The sequence below is a fragment of the Chrysochloris asiatica genome, unplaced genomic scaffold (assembly GCF_000296735.1).
Source record: "Chrysochloris asiatica unplaced genomic scaffold, ChrAsi1.0 scaffold00051, whole genome shotgun sequence".
In the NCBI taxonomy this organism is placed as follows: Eukaryota; Metazoa; Chordata; class Mammalia; order Afrosoricida; family Chrysochloridae; genus Chrysochloris; species Chrysochloris asiatica.
Genome location: NW_006408569.1, coordinates 6,008,435 through 6,026,540, shown reverse-complemented (window position 1 = coordinate 6,026,540; position 18,106 = coordinate 6,008,435). Strand labels below are relative to the sequence as shown.

At 40.0% G+C, this 18,106-nt stretch overlaps 1 protein-coding gene across 3 annotated transcripts in view; it reads left to right on the top strand.

The window, feature by feature from the left end:
* The window catches only part of SLC25A14 (solute carrier family 25 (mitochondrial carrier, brain), member 14), a 42,844-nt gene that overhangs the window by 19,210 nt on the left and 5,528 nt on the right, over positions 1 to 18,106 (top strand). For all 3 annotated transcript variants that reach the window (XM_006862827.1, XM_006862826.1, XM_006862828.1), the window contains 3 exons: positions 2,196 to 2,291; positions 7,742 to 7,866; positions 8,614 to 8,749. In XM_006862827.1, coding sequence (XP_006862889.1) covers positions 2,196 to 2,291; positions 7,742 to 7,866; positions 8,614 to 8,749 — 357 coding nt within the window. The remainder of the gene's footprint in view (positions 1 to 2,195; positions 2,292 to 7,741; positions 7,867 to 8,613; positions 8,750 to 18,106) is intronic.

Genomic DNA, 18,106 nt, shown 5'->3' with positions numbered 1-18,106 from the left:
GTGGGTGTTCTTGTGCATATGCCCTCTCTTCTTATCAGCTGGACGCTTCACTCTCCACTCTAGTCCTCTGTGGCTATGTCACTGACTCTGGGGCCCAGGAGTCCCCAGGTCTTGCCAAACTGCTCTGAGGCCATAATTGTTACTGAAGCAGACTATTACATCTTTCTCACGCATAGTAGCTGGTGGGGGTCAAACCACCACTGTTCATTTAGCAGTTGAGTACTTAACCACGAACTTCTTGGCGTCCCCTTGTATAGATGGGTGTATGTGTGTCTTAGCTCTCCATGATGTCTCGTTGAATGGAAGGTAGAAGTGGCATATGCCATTTTATCCCAATGAGATGAACTGGATTATAGAATTTTTAGTGAATGGGGTACTAAGATTTTTTGTTATGTCACATTTTCTATAAAAAATAGAATATTCTACATATTCTGCAACAAAGAATATGAGCCAGTGAACTTGGTTGTTTCAGCAATCAGTAGAAAGTTCTGTTGATCTGCTATAATGAAAAATTTTGCTTTAAAGTCTCATACTTCCTTTTTGGACTTCTGGTGTGGTGCTGCCGGTTAATGCGGTAAACTGCAAAGTCGGTTTGAAAGGTTGTAAAGGCCAGCAGTTCCAACTCACCAGCTGCTCCTCGGAAACCCTGTACACGGACTCTGTACAGGGTTGCTATGAGTTGGATCCCGACTCGACGGCACTTAACAAGAACTTCCTTTTTGATTCTTGCTTTATAATAAATGCTAAAATTATAAATGAATGGATAAAAAGATATCATAAAATAATATTTAATGATCAGAACAGAAATATTACATAAAACATTTTATGTTTTTCATACTCAGTATTTTTTGGACCTTACTATTATATTAAATTATTACTCATGTTAGTCTTAAAATAAATGTATTCTAGATTGCATTCATGTGTATGGCAAACATATGTTAAAGTTATACATATTATTGTTTACAAAACTTACTCTGCATGTGAACATGTTATACATGGTAGAAGGTAACGTGATTGAATTCATTGCAGTGGTTGACGAGGACGTAGTCGAGTGCCCTCTCTTTTGTGTATCATCTGGCCCTGGAGTTTCTGATGTTTGCAGGAACATACCATTGTATTCGTATCATGGCAAAAAAAAAAATCATTGCTGGCCTTAGTGGTTGGAGTTACTTAATCATCATACGTGGATGTACGATATGGTTCACAAACTTATCATCTATTAATATAATCTGTCCTTGTCCAGTATCCATTTGTGTTGGGTCCAGTTGCGAACTGGGTGAATGTAGCAAGAGTTAGACTTGACTGCCCACCCCACCTCTTGTTTATTATGTAAACAAAAGAAATAATATACTTGCAGGAGAACTGCCAAGTTTCAGTTACACAGGAAGGGACTATAGGAGACAGATGTCAGCGATGAGGTTAAAGTTTGTAGCTAAACCCATGACTCTGCATGAACTTTGTTTCCAGCTTGCATATTCTCACACACTGGAACTAGTATCCGTTTCACTTAGTGAAATTTCATTTAGTGAAATTCATTAGTGAAATGATGGTGCTCACTTTACCTTGTGTCCTGTCTTTTTGGCATCCATGGATCTTTGCTTTGGACAGCTGGGTCCTCTGCTCTGTTGATTCCCTAAGCATGCACTTCCCTTGCTTTGGGGTAATCCATCCCTGACTCTCAAATATGAACATATTAGTTTTAACTTGCGGAATGTTCTCATACCTGGTGAGAGAAACTACAGTGGTTAATAGAAATGCTCAGTGGCGTCCCCTGAGCATGTGCTATCCCTGCCATACCTATATGCCTCTGCCTATTGTGAATAATTCCTCTTATTTGAAATCTCCTTTAGTTTTGATTCTTCTCCTACTTTTTTTATTTCTTGACTTCCTTTGTGGGCTTCTCTTTTATTACCAGTGTCTGAAATGTTTCTTTCCTTCCATCCAAGGTTCTGTTGGATCCTGTCTTTAGTTAGCATTTTGATATTGACTTCATTATGGACTCCTTTACATTACTTTTGAATTTTTTAAGGATGATTTTCATCAGCCTCAGATTCTTCATGCTGAGGTCATTAGTTTTGGAGTTGGAAATAAAAATCGGGTAAAGGAAGACGTACTCACCGAGGCTAGAAAATAATTGAAGCATCTCATGTTGGTTCTCTCTGTCAAAACAACATAGTCGCCTTTTCTTTCTTTAGATTCGAATGCAGGCTCAAGGAAGCTTGTTTCAAGGGAGCATGATTGGCAGCTTCATCGATATCTACCAGCAAGAAGGCACCAGAGGTCTGTGGAGGGTGAGTGTTCTTTTCTTGTAATTCTCTGTATTCTTCAGCTCCTAGAATTTGTAAAGAATACTTTTGAAATAAAGCCATAAAATTGTATATCTTATGCCATCTTATATACGATTCTTGGGGAATCCAAAAAATAAGGTAAGCAGCTCCTCAGCGCCTTTGTTATTGTTACTTGCTGATGAGTTGATTCCAACTCATGTCAACCCAAGGTGTGCAGAGTAGAACTACCCCACAGGGTTTTCAAAGCTATGAACTTTTGGAAACAGATCACTAGGGCCTATCTTCTAAGGCAACTCTAGGTGGATTTGAACCATCAACATTTTGGCTACTAGTTGAGTGCTTAACTATTCATGCCACCTGTAGACTCCTCATTACCTGTGAAAAGACCAAATTTCTCAGGGGTCTTGATTTATGCTTAATATTTGGGAATTGTGTGCATAGGAGAAGTAATTAAATTATTTGACATTGTCATCTTGATGTGTTCAAATTCACAGTGGGTTTAGTTCCTCAATAGATTTTTGTCAGTTTTATACTATGATAGTTTCTGAAGTGCTTATGGTGTTAACTTGAACAATTTTTCACCTTATACAAAGTTAAAAAAATGCTATACAGTATTGAGAAAATACAGAAAACTAAAAAGTCAGTAGTCCTACCACCAGAGATAATCACTGTTAACATTTTGTCACATGATCTTTCAGCCTTCTGTTCATCCTATACCTTTTAATCATTTAACATAATCTTAAATAAGACTATGAGGAAAATCTGGAGATTAGAATGGAAAATGCTTTAATAGAGTTAAATATCAGAGAGGGTTTTTTTTTTTTCCCTTCTTTTATAAATTTTCCACAACTTCTTCCTACAAAAATTTTCCAGCATACAGAAAAGTTGAAAGAATAGAACAATAAACACATCACCCTGGATTAAATAGTTATTAAAGTTTTGTTACATTTACTTTATCTATGTTTGTTTCTCTCTCTATCGCTCTCTTTTTTTTCCCCCTCTAAGAATAAGGACATTCTTCTACATCAGGGGAGGGGAACATTTGTTCTGCCAAAATGTATTACAGTATTTGCAAGCTGTACAAAATTATCAGTTTAAAAATTAGCCTGCTATATTTGGTCTAACATTTAGTTAACTCACCCGTAATGTGATGGCTGGAACTGCGGGAGCCTTGGCAGGCTTAGACCAAATGATTTCATGGGCCTTATATAGCCTGCAGTCCAGAAGTTCCCACCCCTGTTGTACATCATCATACCATTATCATACCTAAGAAAATTAGCAATAAATCCATATTATCTAATATTTCGATATTAGCTGTTCAGGTTTCCTCTGCAGATGAGACCAGGCCTGTTGTCTTATAGAGAATTTATGGTATTTAACTTGTTCTTTTATTCCCTGTATTTTCTGTTATTCTGAAGTTAGGTTCATTGACTTCATTAGATTCATGTTAAACATTTTTGGTAGGAGAACTTCATGGATGATACTTCATACTGTATACTTAATAACACGTCACAGTTCCGACTCATAGTGACCCTGTGTAGGGTTTCCAAGGAGCAGCTGGTGAGTTTGAACCGCCTACTTGCGGTTAAAACCAACCTTTAAGTCCAGCGCAGTATTCCGCATCAAGAAGAGAGAGGCACATAATAATGCTAGATTGTCTCATGATTAGTGTTTCCAAATTTGAATACTTGGTAAGATGATGTTCACTAGATTACTCCATTGTGAAACATATGTTTTGTTCCTTTACAGCTAGCAAATTACCTGTGGGATGATAATCTAGCAACATGCATATATTCTGCCCCTAATAACTTTTCCCCCCTAATAACTTTTAACTTAATGGTCTTGTCGTTCTTGTTAAGTGCCACTGAGTCAGTTCTGACTCATAGCGACCTTGTATAGGGTTTCCAAGGAGCAGTTGGTGGGTTTGCACTGCCGACCTTGTAGTTAGCGGTTCAGTGTTTATCCTACAGCACCACATCTAATGGTCTTAGCATCCATTAATGATTTGCGAGACTTGCATTTTGGTAACAGCAGAGCACAGTTTCATGGTTATTCTAATTCAAAACCAGAAAATGGAACTAACTTAGAAGAGTTTTACAAACTGAGGTCAAGGAAAAGACAACAAATCGTAGAACTGGGGATGCTGTCAGGGGACCATAGCTACTTTTATACTTGGCTACATGCCTGATCCAGACACATAGTAAAAAGAATTGAAGCGTACTGTATTATATATTCTTTTAATACAGACATGTTTTGTCTGTATATTAGGAACACAGGACTATCTTTTATTTCCACAGGAAATATGGCACATTTTTCTTCAAACACAGGTTCCTCCCAGCCTATATCTTATTTTCCTGCTTTGATAATGACATGGGTGCTAAAAACATTTCACTTTCTTTCTAATTCCATTGTAAGAAAATGGCATTAGTATAATGACACAGCGTAGAGGGCTTCTTGTCTCAGAGCTGGGGATCCACTCGAGTTCTGGAGGCTGTGGGACACCGAAAAGCTCAAGTTCTGTTGAAAGGCGACAGCTGCTGCCATGCCTGATAGGAACCCAGTGTTGCTAAATATTCTGGACTCCCAAGAGAAGCTAGAAATCTGTATTTGGGGCTAAAATAACCTCATGTTTTGCATGTTGACAACAAATTTAGTCTTCTAGAAACACTGTGTGGACCACTCAAAACTTGTCTGTAGCCTGAATCTGGACTCTGTGACATTACTGTTCACCAAAGTACGTCTTTTGTGAAGGGCATCCTTTTTAACGGAATGCAACAGGTGGAAGATTTGGAGAGGATCTGTTTGTTCTTTTGGCAGTCCATGGAACTTTTAATATTCTTACCTAACACAGAAATTCAATATATCGATTCTTCTATGGTCTGACACTTCATTACAGGGGCTTATTATGAAGAAATTTTGAGGAAATTGAAAACTACTATAGTGAGGAAAAAGACCAGGAAAGTTGTGCTGAAGAATTTTTTCTTTGTCATCATTAACAGTGCCTTGGTTCTTTGGAAAAATAGTTTGGCAGATTTCCCCCCTAAACCCCGAGGAGTTACCTTTGCTTTAGTTCTCTACTACAGAGAGTTTGTTGCTTTCGTTCTGGTTGATTGACATTTCCAGGGTAAGTTGTCAGTGATATTTTTTGTCTAGTCTGGGGCTGCATCCTGCCCTGTGATTGGTATGTACCAGTACCAGGAAGGGATTGGACAATGGACTATGCAAATGTGGTGAGTTATAGCTTACTATGCAAAAGAAGTATATGCAAATGAAGTGCCTGTGACTTACTAAGAGTGGTTTGGTCAACTTCTCTTCCCCTTATCCCAGGGACCCTGGCTTGAAATTGACATGGAGTTGTGTATATGTGAGGGCTTAAAAAGTTTGTGGAAATCATTTCATTATCTTTGAGTTTCATTTTTCTGAGAATTGTTTCAAGCCCCATCGTATATATGCAGCCAGTTCCACAGAGGTTGGAGCAGACCCAAAGAAGCAAGAAGAGAAACATTAGGAAAAAGCAGAGGAAAGAAAGCTAAACGAATCAGCAGAGAGAAAGGAGGCAAAGAACCTCCTAAAAGAGTTACAACACTGATCAAGGGCTCTAACACTGAAGACAGTAAGAGGCCCAGAAGGCATCCAGTGGCAACAGACCCATAAGGGGCCTAGCAGCAGAGATGATGGTAACAGTGCAGACCTAGAGGAGCCTGTCTTCAGGGCTGAGAGCAGCCAAGAGAGTTGTCCTCACTGAAGAAGGGAGACTGCTTACTTGTTTCCTGATCCTGATTCTTAGTTTGGAGTCTGTTGATCCTGATCCTTTATAAACCCCAGAGCTGTGAGGATAGGCTGTGAACCCAGCAGAGAAGTAGAGAGTTCGGAGGGAGGGAGGTTGGAGAGTGAAGGTACATGTAACCTCTACCTCACAGGCATCAGCCTTCTCATGAGGTTAGGTTAAGATGCCACTACTACTACTACCACCATTTTATAAGCTGTTTCGCATTTTGTGGAAGCAGCCACTTGAGCTGCACCATTTCACCATTTTACATTCCCACTAGCAGTGTGTTGGTATTGCTAAGTGCCTTCCAGTCGGTTCGTATGAAGGCTCTAATTTCTCCACATCCTGCCCAACACTTGTTATTGTCTTTATTTATTTTATCAGAGCCCTGCTAGTGTGTTAAGGAGCCCTGGTCAGCTGTTCAAACCCACCAGCCCCTCCTCAGGATGAGGCTGTCTGCTCCCATAAAGATTTACAGTCTTAGAAATCCTGTATAGGGAGGAGTCCTGGTGTGGTGCTGTGGGTTAATGTGAACCACAAAGTCAATGAACCACAAAGTCAAGTGTTCAAGTTCAACAGCTGCTCCTCAGAAACCCTATACAGGGTCACTGGGCACTTAACAGCAAAAACAGCAACATGAGTCATAATGGACTTGCTGGCAGTGGGTAGTGTGTGTGAAGTGGGATTTCAATGTAGTTTTGATTTGCATTTGCCACTCCTTGGAAACCCCATACAGGGTCGCTATGAGTTGGACTGACTTGATGGCATTTAACAGCAACAATGATTAATGATGTTGGGCATCTTTTCATGTGCTTATTAACCATTTGTGTAACTTCTTTAGGGAAATGTCTATTTCGATCCTTTGTCCATTTTTCAACTGGGTGGTTCTTTTTTTTTGTTGAGTTGTAAGAGTTTTTTTTTTATATATACTCTGGATCGTAGACTGGATACTTACCAGACAGATAATTTGCACATATTTCCTCCCATTCTGTGGGTTGTCTTTTCACTTTCTTGATGGTTTCCTTTAAGTTAAAAAGGTTTTTTTATTTTAATGAAGTTCAGTTGATCTTTTTTTTTTTTTCTCCTATCTCTTGTGCTTTGAGTGTTATGCTCATGATTTAATTTTTAGTACAAAGTCTTCACTTGACTACCAGTAACTTGAAAGGAACCCTGGTGACATACTGCATTAGGCGTTGGACTGGTAACTGCAAGGTCAGCAGTTCAAATCCACCAGCTGCTTTGCAGGAGAAATATGAGGCTTTCTGCTCCTATAAAGATTTGTTGCTTCAGAAACCCTATACAGGATTGCTATGAGTTGGAACTGACTTTATAACATACAACCACCACCACCACCTATAGTTTAATGGTTTGAATTCATCCAGTAGAGCTGCAGAAGAAAGGCCTGGCAATCAATCTACTTCTATAAAATTACAACCATGGAAAACCATACAGAATGCACTTCTACTCTAATACACCATGAGTTGTCATGAATTGGAGTCACTTTGACAGTGAATTTAGAATTTATAAGGGTCCCAGTATTAACCATTGATTTGAAAGCGTGACTTCTGTACTCACACTTGAATTAGTCTGGTGATTTTCAACTTCTGACTTATGTCACCGACCTGCAGGTTTATGGCATTACCTGTATATTTTCTTGGTGTCTTTTGCCGATTGTATTTTCCAGGGTGTGGTCCCAACTGCCCAGCGTGCTGCCATCGTTGTGGGAGTAGAACTCCCAGTCTATGATATTACCAAAAAGCACTTAATATTGTCAGGGATGATGGGAGACACAATTTTAACGCACTTTGTGTAAGTATGATAAGTGGTACCCATCCTATATTTTCAGCATCTTGAACATAATAAGCCTCTTTCGCTGAAGTCCTCATGTAGAATTGGTAAGTGACACATTCTCTCCCATTACCAGAACATCAAACCTTGGATAAATATGTACTTCAGAGGTGCGTGATGGTATGGGCACTTTGGTACTCTCAGGGGCAACATCTAAAACAGCAACCTACCAGCTGTCTGTAGGATTTATACCTATTCACTCACCATCTTTATACATTTAATAAACAAATTTTATTTGTACGGGCCTAATTTTGGATCTGAAAATAAAACCTTTCTCCATGAGGATCAGAAAAGGTGGTGAAACTTTATAGGGCTTGTGAAAACTAAACCATAGTTTTTTTAATTGAAAACTGTTGTTAATCTCATCCTACATTTTATTTGTTTTGCAACCTTAGTGGTGTTTTGGGACTTAGCTGCAATTGACATATGATGCTATGGTTTGAAAAAGGTCTAAGAGATGATGTCTGGCACTTGCTGCTTAGAGCTCTTGTTGCTTTATAAAATGAGTTTCATACTGAAAAGGGAAGGGGACACAACTTTTTACAAAACATTTCCTTTCTTTTAAAATTGTAGTAAGAGAGCAAGTGCCAGATTTTATCTGATGGTCAGAGTTACTGTCCATTTATTTATGTTCGTACTGATTTCTGTTGAAGTGAGCGGGTGATGGGAAGTGGGAGAAATCTAGCTTCTAAAATTTTTCATCTTTAGTTCTAGCTTTACATGTGGCTTGGCTGGAGCTTTGGCCTCCAATCCAGTTGATGTGGTGAGAACTCGTATGATGAACCAGAGGGCCATCGTGGGACATGTAGACCTCTACAAAGGCACTCTGGATGGAATTTTGAAGGTATGCACACCACAGCCTTTTGGTGGATTTTCGTTTATATCTCAGACCTTCTTTCAGTCCTTGTTGATGTTGTTAGGTGCCATTGAATCAGTTCTGATTCATAGAGACCCTATGCACAACGGAAGACAGCACTGCCTCGCAGTTGTTGCTACACTTGAACCCATTGCTGCTGCCACTGTGCACATCCATCTTGCTGGGGGTTCCTCTATTTTGCTGACCCTCCAATTTACTAAGCATGGTGTCCTTTTCCAAGGACTGGTCCTTCCTGAAAATACGTCCAAAGTATGAGAGACAAAGTCTCGTCATCCTGGCTGTACTTCTTCCAGAATAGATTTGTTTGTTCTTCTGGCAGTTCATGGTACTTTCAATATTCTTCTCTTAACACCATAACGCAAATGCATCACTTCTTCTACGGTCTTCCTTACTCATTGTCCAACTTTCACATGCATATGAAATTATTGAAAATACCATGGTTTCAGGCAGGCACATCTTCTTCATCAAACTGACATCTTTGTTGTTGAACGTTTTAGAGAAGTGGTGTGCAGCAGATTTGCTGAATGTAATATGTTGTTTTGTTTCTTGACTGCTGCTTCCAAGAATGTTGATAGTGGACTCAAGCAAAATGAAGACTTTGATAACTTCAATCTGTTCTCCAATTATATGGATGTTATTTATTGGTCCAGTGGTGAGGATTTTTGTCTTCTTTACATTGAGATACATTTGGGCTCAAGACCAAGAGTTGGCAATAGGCCCAATTCCTAAATTCATCCTGCATCTGACACGAGTAAGAGTAACCCAAAGTTAGATTATCAGCACCCTTCTTGCAGCCCAATCTTACATAAATCCAGGAAATAAATACCATATTGCCTGACAGATTGCATGACCCACACTGGAGGCTGTGGTCTTTGATCTTCATCAGTAAGTATTTTAAGTCGTCTTCTCTTTCAGCAAGCAAGGTTGCATTATCTGTATATTGCAGGTTGTTAACATGGATGGACCCTTTTCCAATCCTGATGTCACGTACTTCTTCATGTAAGCTAGCTTCTTGGATTATTTGCTCAGCATACAGATTGAATAGTATGATGAAAGAATACAACCCTGGCACACAACTTTCCTAATTTTCAACCATGCAGTGTCCCCTTGTTTTGTTTGAACAGATGCCTCTTTGACTACATTTAGGTTCCTCATGAGCACAATTAAGTGTTCTGGAATAGCCATACTTTGCAATGTTATCCATAGCTTGTCATGACCCACATAGTTGAAAGCTTTTGCATAGTCAATAAAGCATAGGTAAACATCTTTCTGATATTCTCTGCTTTCAGCCAAGATCCATCTGACGTCAGCAATGATACCCCTCATTTCATCTCCTCATCTGAATCTGATTTGAGTGAGCCTCTTGCAGTTCCCAATCAATGTACTGTTGCAGCCACTTTTGAATTACCTTTGGCAAATTTTTATTAGCATGGGATATCAAAGATATTGTCTGATGATTTCCGCATTCCATTGGGTCACCTCTCTTTGGAATGGATCTCTTCCAATCACTTGGCCAGGTATCTGTCTTCCAAATTTCTTGGCATAGATGAGTGAGTGTCTCTAGTGCTGCATCAGTTTGTTGAAAGATTTTAATTTGTACTCCGTCAATTCCCAGAGCTTTGTTCTTTTATCAATGCCTTCAGTTCACATTGGACAGAAGTCCTTCAGTACCATTGGCTCTTGATCATATGCTACCTCTTGAAATGGTTGAACATCGACCATTTCTTTTTGATAACAGTGACTCTGTGTATTCCTTCCATCTTCTTTTGATATTTTCTATATCAGTAAATATTTTGCCTATTTTTGTTGTTGTCAGACGCTGTTGAGTCAGTTCCAACTCATTGCAACCCTATGTTCAACAGAATGAAAAACACTTCCCAGTCTGTGCCATCCTCACAATGGCGGCTACACTTGAGCCCATTGTTGCTGTCACTGTGCCAATCCTTCTCAGTGGGGCTCTCCTTTATTTTTGCTGACCCTCCACTTTACCAAGCATGATATCCTTCTCCAGGAGCTGATCCCACCTGATAGTATGACTGAAGTATGAGAGATGGAATCTGGCCATCTTGGCTTCTAAGGAGGATTCTGGTTGTACTTCTTCCAGCATGGATTTGTTTGTTCTTCTGGCAGTCCATGGTACCTGTAATATTCTCCTCCAACACCATAACTCAAATGCATCAATTCTTAAACAGTCTTTCGAAATTATTCATTGTCCAACTTTCACATGAATATGAGGCTATTGAAAATACCATGTCAGGCACACTTTAGTCCTCAAACTGAATCTTTACTCTTGAACACTTTAAAGGGGTCTTGTGCGGCAGATTTGCCTAATACAGTATGCCATTTTATTTCTTGACTGCTGTTTTGTGAGTGTTGATAGTGAATCCAAGTAAAATGCAGTCTTTGAAAACTTTGGTCTTTTTTGTATTTATCATGATGTTATTTACTAGCCAAGTGGTGAGGTGTTTTTGTTTTCTTTACACTGAGGTGAGACCCATACTGAAGGCTGTGGTCCTTGATCTTTATCAGTACTTACAGACCATTTCTTTTTGCTACAGTGACTCTGTGTATTCCTTCTATCTTCTTTTGATGCTTTCTGCATCATTCAATATTTTGCTCAAAGAATCCTCTGATAAAGCAAGTCAAGGCTTGATTTTACCCTCAGTTCTTTCAGCTTGAGAATTGCTGAGTGTGTTCTTACCACTTGGTTTTCTAATTCCAGATCTTTGTACAATTCATTAAAAAAATTTAACTTTGTCTTCTCGAGGTGCCCTTTGAAATTTTGTGTTCAACTCTTTACCTCCTTGTCTCTTCATTTGCTTTAGCATGTCTATGCTAGAAAACAAGTTTCAGAGACTCTTCTGACATCCATTTTGGTCTTTTCCTTCCTTCTTGTCTTCTTAATGACCTTTTGCTTTCTTCCGGTATGTTCTTAATGTCATCTCTGCTGGTCTTCGGTTATTAGTTTCTAATGCATCAAATCTGTTCTTGAGATTTTCTCTAAATTCACATGGCTCATATTTTGACTTTCATGAACTTGTTTTAAATTTCTTCACCTTCAGTGTGAACTTGCATATGAGCAGTTGATGGTATGTTCTACCCCTGGCCTTGCTGTGGCTGATGAAAAGGAGTTTTTTCACCATCTCTTTCCATAAATGTAGTCAGTTTGATTTCTGTGTATTCCATTTGATGAGATCCATGCATATAGTCATTTTTTAATATTGTTTTAAAAGGTGTTTGAAATGAAGAAGTCATTGGTCTTGCAAAATTTTATCATGCGATCTCCAGCCTCATTTTTATAACCCAGGCCATATTTTCCAACTACTGATCCTTCCTCTTTGTTTCCAACATTTGCATTCCAATCAGCAGTAATTCTCAATGCATAGTGATTGAATGTTTGCTCAATTTCAGTCCTTAGTTGCTACATACCATTCTGAAGGTGGAAGAATCATTTTGTACTCGTATTTTTATTCACCTCTCAGAGTCATTCTATGCAAAAGCTGTCTCCTTGACAGTTTGCTGGTGCACAGTGGTCCTTCATATTGTTATTGTAATTTGAATGCTTGCGAATGTGTAATGCTTCTCTTAATAGGACCATATAAAATCAACAGAAAACACTTAATATAGCCTTCATTTGTCCACTTCAGACTATAGCCCTTGTAATAGAAAACTCAAACCTTGTTTTAAGCTCAAGATTATATGATATTCTTCACACATTGGCTTTGAAAATTTTGGCTATGTTATATTTGTGGTAAGACTTTGAATTGATTCCTTCTAGTTAAGCCCCCTGCTGAGAATTTGCACATCCACCAAATCAGAATCTACTTTTTAACCAGTTTCCAAGGTGTTTTATGAATGAGGTAGATGTGTAAATTCTGGGGGGTGGAGTTGGGGCTAGTGAGGGGGCTTAACAGGAATGAACCAGTTTGATGCCCTGGTTTATAGGAAGCGGAATATCCTTAATGTATTATATAATTACTATTACTATTACTGCTGTTAAAAAAAAAAGAAGGATAATAGCTATCATTTGATATGTTTGTTATTAGTTTAATTTAACAACTATTTCTTATGTACTAAGCACCAACCAGTCTAGTAAGTACCTAGAAATTTTAGGTATATAAACAGATAATCAGTATAACCTGGTAAGTCAGGGTGTTATGGAAGGGTATCTTAGCTCTATGTGGGAGTTTGAGATAGTCTCCCTGTTGTTGTTATTGAGCACCGTAGAGTTGGTTCCGACTCATAGTGACCCTGCACAGGGTTTCCAAGGCTGTAAATCTTTACGGGAGCAGAACGCCTCATCTTTATGGGAGCAGAACTGCTGGTAGTTTTGAACTGCCGACCTTGAGGTTAGCAGCCCGATTCGTAACCACTACGCTACCAGTCTCCCTGTAGAGGGTGGAATTTGGAATAGCAATAGCTTGCATCTTTTGCATACTTTGCTAGGTATCAGGAATTCCTGCTGATGCTTACATTTAATCCTCACACACAAGGGGACTTTTATTGTGGCACTATAGGGTAAGCACTGGACTGCTAGCCACAAGGTTGACAGTTCAAACCCACCAGCTGCTTCTTGGAAACCCTACACAGGGTCATGATGAGTTGGAACCTACTTGACACCACTTAACAACAGCAGTAACCTATGAGGAGCCCTGATTGCACTGTGGGTTAGGTGTTGAACTGCTAATTGTAAAGGTTGCTCCGTGGGCGAAAGATGAAGCTGTCTGCTTCTGTAAAGATGAAGTCCCGGAAACCCTGTATGAAGGGTGGTTATGAGTTCGAATCAACTCATTGGCAGTGGGGTTTTGTTTTTGTTTTTATAAATTGCCTTATGATATTTCATAGCTATTATGTGGCAGAAGTAGGATTTAAACTCAGACCATTGGCGTCTACACTACATTCTTTTTTTTTTTTTAAACTGTTTTATTGTGAATTATGTGATGTTTAAATGGGAGAACACTAGCTTTACATTCATCCTATTATATATCGTTACATTGTCATGGTTACAATCTCTTCCATGTATCATCAACCAACCAAAGGGTACACCACGCAAGCCTGCCCCCTGGTCATCAGCATACAGCCCCTCTCCCTCTCTGGGTCTAGAGTCCCCAGCCACTCCATCTCTCCACGTCATTGTCTCTACCTCCATCTCTGGCATCACTGTTTCTCTGGGTAGTGTCCCACACTCCTCTTTCCTCCCTTGATGGTCCCAGAGGCCTCTGCTTCCTGGCCTGCAAAGTCAACGACTCCCCTCCTTTTGCTACAAAACGTCTTCCTTTACATTTCCAACCCTGACAATCAGTCCTGATAACAATTATTCACTATTGTATCACAAGAGACCTATCCCCATCTCCTTTAATCAGCCCTGCCCAGACAGATTGGATACTACTCAGTAGAGATTCTACCTTCTTCTGCGCCCTCTGGATCTAGGCTCCCTCTTTAAAGCTTGTAAGCCAGTCACTTCTTGCCTTTGTAGTCCCCCCATTTTGGGTAGCCAGTGTTGCCCATCCCTGTCTACCCTGTAACACTACATTCTTAACTTCAACACTATGATACCTTCCTCCTGTTGGTGGCTAAGGACTAATTAGGTAATAAAGGGTTTATATTGTACGCAGAAGCCCTGGTGGTGCTGTTGGTTACAAGGTGGGTTACTAACCATGAGATTAGTGTTCAACCCCACTAGTTCAACCCCACTAGCTACTCCATGGGAGAAAGATGAAGCTGTCTGCTACTATAAAGGTTCACAGTTCCAAAACCCTACATGGGGTCAGTCCTGGTGTAGTGCTGTAAGATAAGCACTGGCCTGTAAGGCCAGTTTGAACCACAAGGTTGGCATTTCAAACCCATCAGCTGCTTCTCGGAAACTGTATACAGGGTCACTGTGAGGACCGGACTCAACAGCACTAACAGAAAATGAGTCAGAAAATACTTCCTAGCAGAGGTATACTGAGGTGCTTGGACTCTATTTTTTTTTTTTTTTAATTGATAGGGCACTAGTGAAATATTTTCATCAGGTCAGATGTGCGTTTTAAATAGGTTAGTCTGGTGATGTGGAGACTGGGTCTAAGATGGTGGCTCTTATCCTTGATTGCACACTGGAACCACCTGGCAATTTTTCATAACTTCCTTGTTGCTCTTAGGCTAATGAACTGAGAATCTTTTAGGTCAGGCATCAGTTTTGTTTTGTTTTGGCTGTTGTTCGGTGGAGTGCTCTCCATATGCCTATGAGGTCCTCTTGGTTGACTGTGTTGTTTAGTTCTTCTCTCTCTATGTTGAGTTTCTTTCTATTTGTTCTGCCCTTTATCAAAAGTAGTGTATCAAAATCTCCAACTATGATTATAGAGTTCTCTCTTTCTTCAGTTCTGTTAGAGACTGATTTATGTATTTTGAGGTCCTTTCATTGGGAGCATAACTGTTCATTATGGTTATGTCCTCTTGTTCAGTTGACCCTTTTTGCCTTAAAGTCTGTCAGAAATTTATATTGTCACTTCTGCTTGTTTTGTGATTGCCATTGGTTTGATGCATTTTTTCCCATCCTGTGAAGTTTTATCTATTTTTGTTTGAGTGTCAGGTATGTCTCTTGTTGACAGTGTACCCGATTTTCTCATCCATTCTGCTGCTTTCTGTCTCTTGACTGGTGCATTTAACCCATTGACATACAGTGTAATTATTGATAGACATGAATTGATTGCAGCCACTTTATTGTTTTTTGGTTGTGCTGCTGGTTTCGTTGTTCTGTGTGATTTCCTGTCCTAAGTTCATTTTGTGGGTGGGCTTCCTTGCCACTTTCTTTATTGCTGTTTACGAAATCGCTATGAGTTCCTTCTTTTTTATTTTGAGAAGATTTATTCATTTTATTGTAGGCTACCCTGTAAATTATTAACTTCTTCTCAAGTATAAAACAGACAGTTGCAATGTTCACTCAAGGTTGAAAACCCACTAATCTAAGGGGATAAACCCAAAGCAGTGGTTCTTAAGTGTTAACTTGTAGCAGAAGCACTTTGAGGGCTTATTAAAATGCAAATGGCTCGGAACCATCTCCAGAGATTTTGTTTAAGTATGTTAGGAATGAAAGAATACAACCCTGTCGTACACGTTTCTTAATTTTAAACCATTCAGTGTTCTCATGTTCTCTTTGAACAACTGCCTCTTGGTCCAGGTACAGATTCCCCATGAGCACAATTAAATGTACCAGAATATTCAATACTTTGCAACAAGGTTGTATTCTTTCACCATACTTATTCAACCTTTGTTGAGCAAATAATCTGAGAAGCTGGGTTATGTGAAGAAAAACTTGGCATCAGGATTGGAGGAAGACTCATTAACAACCTGTGATATGCAGACGATACAACCTTGCTTGCTGAAAGTGAAGAGGACTTAAAACATTTACTGATGAAGATAAATGAGCACAGCCTTTGGTATGGATTGCATCTCAATGTAAAGAAAACAAAAATCCTCACTACTGGACTTCATTCTTCTTGGATCAATTATCAACACTCACGGAAGCTGCAGTCAAGAAATCAGATGACGTATTGCATTAGGCAAATCTGCTGCACAAGACCTTTTTAAAGTGTTGAAGAGCAAAGATGTCAGCTTGAGGACTAAGGTGCGCCTGACCCAAGCCATGGTATTTTCAATAACCTCATGTGGATGTGAAAACTGAACAGTAAATAAGGAAGACCATAGAAGAATTGACACATTTGAGTTATGGTGTTGGAGGAGAATATTGAAAGTGCCATGGACTGCCAAAAGAACCAACAGATCTGTGTTGGAAGAAGTGCAGCCAGAGTGCTTCTTGGAGGCCAAGATGGCCAAACTTCGTCTCTCATACTTCAGACATATTGTCAGGAGGGACCAGTCGCTGGAGAAGGATATCATGTTTGGTAAGGTGGAGGGTCAGAGAAAAAAAGGAAGACCCCCAATGAGATGGATTGGCCAAGTGGCAGCATCGATGGACTCAAGCGTGGTAACAGTAGTGAGGTTGGCCCAGAACCAGGCAGTGTTTTGTTCTGCTGTGCATAAGATCACTATGAGTTGGTACAGACTCAATGGCACCTTACAACAACAACGTTAGGAATAGAATCTGAGAATTTGCATTTGTTACACTTTCCCAAATAATACTGATGCTGCTAATCTGGAGACTACACTTTGAGAACCAATGACCTAGAGATAGGAAGGCTTATTCAAAGACTCCTCCAGTAACTAAGAAAGCAAGAATGAAGCCCTGAACTTGAGCATGATAGTGCACCTCTTCCTGTGATGTCTGTCAATGAATATCATCACCTGCTCACCAAGAACAAAAACTTGGAAATTATCTTTGAAACCTCCTTTTCTTCACACCTCTCTACAGCCTGTCAACCTAATCCTGTTGATTTATCAACTAAATTATTTTCAATTTTGTCCCATCTTCCACATCTTCACTATCATGGCCAATTTCTCCTCTCCCGCCTAATACATTGCTATTTTGAGCCACTAAGTTGGTTCTGACTCATAGCGACCCTGTACAGGGTTTCTGAGAGTGGTTGGTGGGTTTGAACTGCTGACCTTGAGGTCGGCAGTCCAGTGATTGCCCTGCAGTGCCATACCAGGGCACTAGAAACTTTTAAACTGACCAATAAAACTCCAGTACACGCACTAACCTCCAGACCCTACACTGATTGTCATACGAGCCCTCTCCTACAGTTCCAGCTAGTCTCCTTGTCACCAAGCGCAACCCTCTGTGTGGCCCTGTGTGGAGGCAGCGTGCTCAACAGTTTTCTCAAGGGAAAGCTTATGGGGCATGGCTGGGAGGGACACAGAGTAACCACAGTTGTTGAGAGAGAGGCTGTGTGACAAAATAGGAATGGCCATCTCAGAAACTGAGTGAAAGGGCATGGGGGCACGATTAACTGATGCCAAGGCAGCAAACTCTACAGACTGAAAATTGGCCATATGACAAATGGGGATCGTGTCTTCATCTCTAATATAGGGGAGGGACAGCTGGAAATCCCATCCTGTCATCCCAACTAAAAACTCTTTAATGGTTTCTCTTTACCTGGAGACTTTATGTGACTTGACCCCCGTTTCCTTCTGTAGCCTTATCTCTGCCCCCCTTCTTTTATAGTCCAGGCGTGCTGAACAGTTTCTAGGGCTGGGTATTGTTTTAGTCCCAAGTTTTCACCCACACTGTACACTCTGCTGCACCCCTCCACCACCCCCAAAACACCTGTCTCTTGGCTGGCTCCTAATCGTTCTTCAGATCTCAGATTGAACATTACTTTTTAACCAAAGCTTTCCTTGACCACTGGAGTAGGTTATGTGTTCTTAGTGTTTGGGTTTTTTTTT